The 9,472-nt window shown below is 36.6% G+C and overlaps 2 protein-coding genes across 2 annotated transcripts; one reads left to right on the top strand and one right to left on the bottom strand.

Annotated features, from left to right (window-relative positions):
- Positions 1–408: 408 nt before the first annotated feature.
- LOC107759395 (uncharacterized) lies at positions 409–3,877 on the top strand. Its single transcript, XM_016577330.2, has 2 exons — positions 409–1,052; positions 2,902–3,877. The coding sequence occupies exons 1-2, from the start codon at positions 549–551 to the stop codon at positions 3,682–3,684; spliced, it is 1,287 nt and encodes a 428-aa protein (XP_016432816.2). The 5' UTR covers positions 409–548; the 3' UTR covers positions 3,685–3,877.
- A 4,324-nt stretch (positions 3,878–8,201) lies between these two features.
- Positions 8,202–8,843, bottom strand: LOC107759394 (3'-5' exonuclease). The gene has a single exon (XM_016577329.2). The coding sequence runs from the start codon at positions 8,841–8,843 to the stop codon at positions 8,202–8,204; it is 642 nt and encodes a 213-aa protein (XP_016432815.1).
- Positions 8,844–9,472: the final 629 nt, after the last annotated feature.

The following is a 9,472-nucleotide window of genomic DNA, read 5'->3' on the forward strand; positions in this document are numbered from 1 at the left end:
TAACAATTTTTGGCACCTTGGCCAAACTAGCTCTAAAACGGTAAGACACATAGAAATGGCAATCGGAAGCTTAATCTTCTTTTTGTACAATTCTTCTGTTGCATCAACTAACTAAAAGAGAGAGTGAAAAACGTTTTACTATTTTTATGCATAAATTATTGCTTTCAGAACACATTTAAAATATAGTATTAGTAACTTCTAACAAGATTCATACACGTAATTTACTAAAAACAAACAAATAAAATCTAAAGAAAAAGTGTTTATTATGACAGCTAATAAAGCTTTTTTTATATATACATAATTATTACTCTATTACCCCATCTTAATTTTTCGTAACGATAAATCATCATTATTATTATCATCATAATATTAATCAACCTGCACCAGTGATCGTTGTTATTTTCACTATCTTCTGAACCAATCCAGAAAAAGTAAGAGCCATTCAACGCTTCCTTCATGATTCAACCATATGAAAAAGCATACGAAATATCCCTTCTTAACTTTAGTAGTTGAAAGGTCACCTTTACTCAAAACTTTTTTCTATAAGGATGAGCGACGCCCAATATTTGGAAGAAGAAAAAGAAATGATGTTAAATAATCCGTCCAAAATTCTACAGCAGTTTACAAAATGGATTTCGGATCTTCATTGGAAGAAGTTACTGTTAATACTCCCACCTATGTTTCTCATTGTTTATATATCTTTCTCTTCAAATATTTCCCCATTTATGTACAGTGGCACTACTTCTGGGTCGTTATTTCCGGCGAGTTTTACGAAGGACGAGTTGGATCGGTCGAGAATCGCTGTGTGTTTAGTGGGTGGCGCCCGTAGATTTGAACTCACTGGCCCTTCTATTATCCAGAAAATTCTCAAAGTTTATCCGAATTCTGATCTTTTTCTCCATAGTCCTTTGGATTCCAAGGCCTATAAGCTCTCCTTGTTGAAGGCTGCTTCTAGAATTGCTGCCGTTAAGATTTTCCGGCCACAGCCCATACCGGAAACTGAGTCACAAGTCCGAGTTCTCACTGCTCAAAACTCACCTAATGGCATACAGGTATATTATCTTTCATTTGTTTTTCTGGTTTTGGAAAATAATTATAAATAATTTAGCTTTTGATGAACACAATTTTTTTGGAGAAAAGGGTTTGTTGGTTAGGATGGTAACAAAGAGATATTAGTGGCGCATTCGTTGCACCCGACGCAATTCTAGAAGGCTTATTTAGTGGAGGTTGGGAGGTGGTTTTAGGTGGCGGCGCATGTTAGTTAGTAATCGACATTTATTTGGTGAATCCCAAAGCAAAAGCAACTTTCTAGAAAGTCAAGTTTTCTGGTTATTTTAGTGGAACTAATCAAGATTAGCTCAATGTATCTCTATGACTTTGTGTGATTTTCCATTTAAGGTCGGGGTAAATGAAGTGGGTAAAAACGTTAGAGATTAGAATTCAAATTTCGGCAAAGACTAAAGTATTAGGTGATTTTTTTCATCTACTTAAGTTTGTGTATAGAGTTATCTAAGTAGTGTGCTGGTTGGTTATGTTGCTCATACTCTTCAAAAATATTGATGAATGCTTATCGAAATCTTTACAAGTTTGTGCATTTTTGGAGAATTCAATAATATTTTTAAAGAATGCAAAAGACATAGCTGGTGGAGGTAGCTAACCTTACCCGGGCACTACCGTAATTAAGAAAATATCTCTAAGACATTTCAGATCAAGGTCTCGCGTTAGTTGATGAGTAACGCATTTTTATGAATTTGAATATCAACAGTTATATGTAAAATATAAATCAACCTTTTATTTTTAAAAATGTTTGACAGTCTTTTCTGTTTTAAAAATGCTTGAAATTTTTTTTTTCGTACAGGAAAAAGTTAGGTTGAGATTTGAGAATATTAGTATTGTTTGATTGTACCTGAAAGGTAAAAAGATTCTAGAATTAGGTTGAAGATAAATGCATAAATTATGGTATAATGCCAACATGTAACTTTTCAAATAATAATGTTTGTCATTCTCTGGAGGAAGCAATGGGGTATTTGTTGTAACATTTGGTTTGGTGAAATCTGGCAACCAATAGCTTAGTTCTGCCGTGACCAAATCACAACTTCTCCTGTAAATTAAATAGAGGAAAAAGACGAAAACGTATTACAATAGGTGGGTCTCGATTAGCTAAAGGTGGCACTTTCAGCTAAATAATTTTTTTTTTGGTTCATCTTTTCAGCTTCATTCAACTAGGTGATATTTACCCTACACCACTTGACCGAGGAAAAAGAGACATAGGAGAATTGAACTATAAAGTTTTAGTATTTATTTTTAAAAAACTTGTAAAGTGAAGTGATGAACTTAAGACCCACTTGTTTCTTAAATCAAAGTCAAATCTAAAACTTTATGATTTTTTCGACAAATAGTGCTTCTGACTTTTGAGGTAATTCACAAGTTAAGTTACTAAAAGGTATAAGCAATTTGCACAATAAGCAAAAGGAGGGAACGAGATTTCTGGGGGAAATAAATGCAATTTGTCAATGTGCTTCTTCCTTGTATTATGCAATCCGCCGAAAGAGAGAGAGAGAGAAGGGTTTTCTCTGTAGCATCATTTATCCCAAAGCTCTCACGCGCGAGTGCTACTCTTACGCTAAACAATTGTTGTCAACTTGCCCATGGGTTATGGCTATGAGGGAAAAATACTTTACTAAGTCAAACGATTTTACTGTAAGAGTTGCAAATTAAAGTGAAAAGACATAGTAATTATTTAATCATGATTAACTGAAAAGTTATATACACGATATATCTTTTGTGTTAATTTAGTTTGGTGTAAATATGGAATGCATGGGGATTAGCTATGCTCTCCCTTTCCCATTTTCCCTATCTCTTTGTCCTCTGTAAATGAAGCCAACAGGTTATCAATTGCAGGGGTTGCTGCAATATTTCAACCTGGTAGAAGGTTGTTTGACGATGATCCAAGACTATCAAAAGCAGAACAACTTCACTTATGACTGGATAGTCCGGACAAGAGTTGATGGCTACTGGTCAGCAAAACTAGCCCCTGACAACTTCATTCCCGGTCACTACCTTGTCCCTCCAGGTTCCTCCTACGGTGGCTTAAACGATCGCTTTGGTGTTGGCGACTACAATACATCAGTGGTTGCTCTGTCGAGGCTCTCCATGATTTCCCAACTCGATTCAGCAGGATATCGTCTCCTCAACTCAGAAACTGCCTTCAGAGCCCAACTTACCACTGAACAAGTTCCCTACCAAACTATGCGCCTACCTTTTTGCGTTGTGACGGATCGTCAATACGAATATCCACCCTCCCATTATGGTGTTCCGGTTGCAGCGCTTTCTAGTCGAGGCCCTTTAAGTGGGGCCAAGTGCCGGCCTTGCAAGCCTGCATGCACCGGCTCATGCATTGAGCAAGTCATGAATGGACTAGATAAAGGATGGAGTTGGACGGATTGGGCTAATAACTCGCTCGAGCTCTGTGATGCTCATACTGAATGGGAGAGCGGGTGGGAGAAAATATTTGATGGAGTGGCTGGTAAAAAACTTGCTGCAGCTAGAAGCCGAATTGAAGGTTTGGAATTGGATCAGTGTGTGAACGATTTTGCTGAGATGAAGAACAAGACAGCTCAATGGGAGGCTCCACCGGGGTCTGAAATTTGTAGCTTAGGTTTATTGGACTCTTCCCGAAATTAAACCACACGATATTCTACACGGATCATGTAAAGTTTCTTAACCACCTTGGGAGTTTTATATTGTTTGATTTCTTGAAAAAATCCTTGTACACATAAGCAGGATTTTGAATAACGTTTAACTGATAGTAGTATTAGTTCTAGAGAGAAATGAATACAGAACAGGGGAAATAGCAGCATCTTTATTTCGTTACCTATATTTCTGTTCTTTTAATAGGTGTGGCACATTTGTACATATACTCTATCTATTAATACAGTTAGAATGTTATGAAAGTTAATCCAACCCAATACCAGGTACTAGTTTGGGTTGTTTTTTTTTAAACTCGGAATCCACTAAATCCACTAATTCACATTATGATACTCGTTTACATCAATTATTTATTCGACGAAGATGACAGACTTACTTCCATAAATTCTTGAAGGAAGAGGGGGATAGGAACATTGAGCTAAGTGAATTAGAGCACTCCGAGAGTCGTCGGGACTTTGGGTATTATAGGCGTATAAGAGTCGATGAGGTTGAGGGAGCTATGCGTAAGGTGAGCAGGGGGAGAGCGACCGGTTCAGACGAGATCCCTGTGGAATTTGAAAGAGCGTGGGTATAGCGGGCTTGGAGTGACTCACTGAGTTATTTAATTTGTCATTTTAAGGATGAAGAAGATGCCCGAAGAATAAAGATGGAGTACGATGATCCCGTTGTATAAGAAGAAGGGTGATATCCAAAGTTACAACAACTACCGGGACATCAAGTTACTAAGTCATACTATGAAAGTCTAAAAAAGGGTGATGGAGCTGAGGTTGAGAAGAATTGTGACTATTTTGAAGAGCAGTTCAGAGTCATGCCGGGACGTTCAACTACAGAAGTTATTCATCTTGTTAGGAGGTTGATGTAGCAGTATAGGGAGAGGGAGATGGATTTACATATATATGGTGTTCATTGACTTATAGAAGACTTACAATAAAGTGCCAAGGGAGGTTTTGTGGAGATGTTTGGAGGCTAGAGGTGTTCCCGTTGCATACATTAGGGCCATTAAGGACATGTATGATGGAGCAAAGACTTGAGTGAGTACAGTGGGAGGGGACTTGGAACACTTCCCAGCTATGATGGGGTTGCACCAGAGGTCAGCCCTCAGCATATTTCTATTTGCCTTGGCGATCGACGCACTGATGTGCCGCATTCAAGGGGAGGTGTCGTGATGCATGTTATCTGCAGATGACATTATATTGATTGACGAGACACGACACGGTGTTAACGAGAGGTTACAGGTTTGGAGACAGGCCCTGGAGTCTAAAGGTTTCAAGTTGAGTAGAACCAAGACAGAATACTTAGAGTGCAAGTTCAATGGTGCGACTCAGATAGTGGACGAAGACGTGAGGCTTGATTCTCAAGTCATCCCTAGGAGAGAGAGTTTTAAATACATAGTTCAGAAAAAACACAATTAGAGTTATATTTGGAAGAACATGTACTTGTTCGTGAGAAAAATGAATGTCTAGATGTTCTCAAATTTTTGAATGATAACATGAATAGATATCCCGAGCTCTCGTTCATGGCGCGAGATGTATTAAGCATACCTATTAGTACTGTTACACCTGAGTCAACCTTCAGCATTGGAGGATGGGTAATCGGGGAATTTCAAAGTTCAATTTTACCAGAAAATGCCGAAGCTCAGTTGTGTACTCAAGATTGGATTTATGGGCATGGAGGTAAAAAACAATTGTGTATGTATTATGTTTTTTTTTTCTTATTCTCTTTCTATAGTTTAACAATTCTTTTTTTTTTTTGTCTATTACTGTTGATGATTCCGACGAAGATGCTATTGTAATTGATGTTGAGAAGATTGCATCCAGTTTATGGTTTGTGATTGGCGTTCCTAATTTTAAGAGTTAACTTTCCTTAGATAATTAGTAGGTGAATCACTTTGTAATATTGATCTTTTTCACTAAATGTAGAATCTAAGTGGGGGCTAAACATGATATTTTGGAGCAAGGTGCTTCAGCACGAAATGTAGAAAACGAGAAGATTATGGAGCAAAATTAAAGAAGACAAATACCAACTTTAATATTAAGACATTTGTTGTTTGCTTTGAAAACTACCGTTAGACATCTTAGTTTTAGTGATATCAGACTACAAGGAATTAGATTTCTTAGCTGGTTGATCTAGTTATCCCATTTGACATGTGTTTTGTAAAACTAAAAATTTATTTGCACTTCATTCTAGTTTTGGATCTTTCTGGTATGTGTGATGTATTTTGTCTGAATATTAAAAGTTTTAGGCCAAATACATAGAGGCCCTTAAAGTTGGCTCCAAATTTTATTTTGACACCTCAACTTAAACTATTTCCTATTAAACACTTAATCCCAACATAAATTGTGCCTATTAGGCCATCGTCTAACCACCGGTAAACAAAAGTAACAGCGTGAAGTCAAACGCGATGACGTGGCAAAAAAAAATAAATCAAATAACAATACCTGTATTTAACCCAAATAATATATTAACAATATACCCCCAAAGAAATATAAACTTTTTTCCTTCTCCACCTCGCCTCTCACATCGTCTTCTTCTCTAAATGAACCCCTCCCAGTCATCACTCTGCCCCTTTCTCTGTCAACCCTTGAAGAAATTTATCCTCTATTTCAATTCTTTATCCTATGTTATTTTTATTTTTCCTTTTCAATTTCATCTGGATATTATTATGTTGGTGTTTTGATTTCTTCTTTAATGAGAAATTTATAAATTACCGGCTTGAAATTGCGAATTTGGGTGTATCTGGTTTGGAATTGTTTGAAGAAGTTGTGGAGTTTTGATATTATGATGCGAAGTTTTGTTTCTAATGGTGGAGAGGTGGTGGAGTTCGAAGTGACTTTTACAGTAACAGTTCGGTGAGGTGCTTATGCTGTGAAAGTACATGTGGAGAATTGGCCAAAACGGTAGAGGTGGGAATGAGGTGTTGATGAAGACATTGGCTATGGAGGTGGGTGGTGGGGTGATATCTACAGAGAAGCTAGATAAAGGAGATGGAAGAAAAAATATAGGCTAATCTTCAATTGACACTCAATATTTTGTATTCACGCTCTCAAAAAAAAGTGTGATATACTCACTTTGCCACCTCAGCATTTGTGTCTAATAGACACAATTTGTGTTAAGATTAAGCGTTTAATAGGAAACAAACTAAGTTAAGTGTTAAAATGGAATTTGGAATCACCTTTAAGGGACCGTCTATATATTTGGCCAAAGTTTTACCTGCAAAGCATGAGAAGAGTACAAGTTATATATTACTGTGGTATTCTTTATTGATACAAGTCTAAAATACTTTGAATTATGTACTTTTTTGGTTCCATAATAATAGAGTTATATCACTGTAGTAACTATGTGAAACACATTTAGGCCTCATTTGTTTGCATTTAATGAAGGCCTATATCTTAATCATTTAGATATCAAACATTAAATGCGTTTGGTTTTTAAGTTTGAATCAGAATCATTCAAATCTTGATCATTCAGTCTGGGTTATATTGGACGGGTTGGGCTATGACTGGTTATTTTATCCATATTGACCCAAGCAATTACTGGTGGGTTAGGTTTTGACCTAGTTTTTGATTTGACCCGTTTTATCTGCCCAAATTTAATCCAATCCGCTCATTTACCACCTCTACCTTAATTGAAGAAACTAATAGGTTTGAGAGCCTTTTAAGAAAAAAATGTATACACATTGTAAAAAAAACACTAGTTAGTTTTGACAATTAGCAAACTTCAGTTAAATCATGTAATATAATTTATAATATAGAATATACAAGGAAAATCCTTATAATTAAGATATAGTAAAAGACTGGACAGCCCAATAAAAGATTAGCAGATTGTGAGTGAGAACCTGCCTGAATCTGGATGATGACTTGAAGCTATAAAAGGGAAGCAACCACAAGAACTTGAAGCTATAACAGGGAATGGAAGAACTTGCATGTTTATCTTTTTTTTTTAAGCTAAAGTTTAGCAGTCTGGAATCTCCCTTTTCTATTTTCACTTTTTCAGTCCTATTTTCCCTAAGTTAAGGATTGCAAGATTGTAATTTCTCCTGCTTCAGTTGATATGAAGCTCAATTATTACAACATCTGAATCAAAATAAATCGTTTCAAGAAAAAAGTGCTTTAACACTAATTAAATCATCAGGTTTTACTTCATCAAAAATCACAAAAATGAGCTCTAGAAGGAGAACATTCTTGACAAAAAAAGAAAAGGGAAAACCCTTAGTCAGTCAAGAAAATAAACAGATTGAATTTTAATATGTTATAATATTTCAATTAGTATCATTTCTACCAGATTAACAACTCATACTTATATAATTTTTTTACACCATCGTGCATATAACTTAACTCTTGACATAAAAAAAGTTCTAAATCTTCACCCAATTAACATACTATGAAAACCAAGAATCCAGAAGCTATAACCACTCAATTAACTATATCAAACCAAATCTTCACCCAGTAAAGTTGTTTGTTTTTTCTCTTCGTTCCTTAAGACCACCCAAAATATCAAGGTTTAGTACCAACATTCAAATGCTTTGCAATCTCAAAAGAAACAAAAGCATCAACACAAGCATACTGAATTTGATCCAAACTCAACCACTCACTGTCCCACCTACCCATAGTAATACTTCTAGGCTTCTCAATCTGTCTTCCAAGAACAACATTGCACAGCTCCTTCAACCCAGCAGTTTTCAAATTACTCATTTCATATGCATCAGCTGCCAAAACTCTCAGATCCACCATATTCCTCACGCTTAGATCGTGATCTTCCACCAACTTCTCCACATCGTTCTCAACTCCAACCCCAACAAACGTGTAGTCTCCGTTGGACAGAAAACTAACGAGGGAATCTGGAATTGAACTGCAGTAGAGGAGTTGGACTATGAGGCAACGGCGATCGACGCAGAGCTGGAGAGTTGCGACTTTGAATTGCTGGTTGCGGTGGAAACTGGGCCGCCACTCGACGTCAAGTCCAACGACGAGATGGCGGCGGTCGTGGATAGAGGATTCGGTTTCGGAGATCCACGTAGTGACGATGTCCGGATCGGAAGTGACTGTTGTTTTGATTGTGTCGCTGTGGAAGTAAACGTCAAAGAGGTCGTAGCGGTTGTCTTGCTCCTCGTTGTCTACAATGCGGAGAGTAGTCATGGCGGCTGCTTTCAATGGAGGGTGAAATGTTGTTGAAAAGGGGATCGCCGTAAATAGAGAAGGGTTTTGTAAAGCGGAGCAATTGACACGAAAAACGTACTGTTCGTTGGACCTTGGGGAAATTAGGTGGACTCCTTATGACGGTATTTTTAATGGTATAGTAAAGACTTTGTTTCATTTAGTATAAATGAACAAATCAGGGGTGGCAAGCCGTCGGGTCGGGTCGAGTCGGATATAAGACGGATCGAAAGGTAATAAAAAACAGATAAACTATTTGATCCAACTCATATTTAATACAGATAAAAAATAGGTTAATCGGTGGATAATATGGTTAGGGTAACTATATTATCCATGACTTTTTGAATATGATCACTTTTGAGAGAATTCTTAGCCCTTGTTTGGCCATAGATTTGCCAAAAACTTTGCAATTTTTTTGGCAAATACCTGTTTGTTTATAAATTTTATACATATTTTGGCAAATTTCCAAATCCCAAAACCAGCTCAAGAGCTGTCTTTGGCCCAAAATATTACCGTTTGGTTTTTAAAAAAATTAAAAAATTGCCCCAAACTTTTGTATTTTATAAAAAAAAATTAACTTATTGTTATTATGACCAAACTAATTCATATTT

Source organism: Nicotiana tabacum, chromosome 15 (genome assembly GCF_000715075.1).
Source record: "Nicotiana tabacum cultivar K326 chromosome 15, ASM71507v2, whole genome shotgun sequence".
Taxonomy (NCBI): Eukaryota; Viridiplantae; Streptophyta; class Magnoliopsida; order Solanales; family Solanaceae; genus Nicotiana; species Nicotiana tabacum.

Bases quoted from the DNA above. Each gene is read 5' to 3' on its own strand.
- LOC107759395 (XM_016577330.2), top strand. From the start codon at position 549: ATGAGCGACGCCCAATATTTGGAAGAAGAAAAAGAAATGATGTTAAAT. The intron at 1,053-2,901 runs GTATATTATCTT...TATCAATTGCAG, and splicing joins ACTCACCTAATGGCATACAG to GGGTTGCTGCAATATTTCAA.
- LOC107759394 (XM_016577329.2), bottom strand. From the start codon at position 8,843: ATGACTACTCTCCGCATTGTAGACAACGAGGAGCAAGACAACCGCTAC.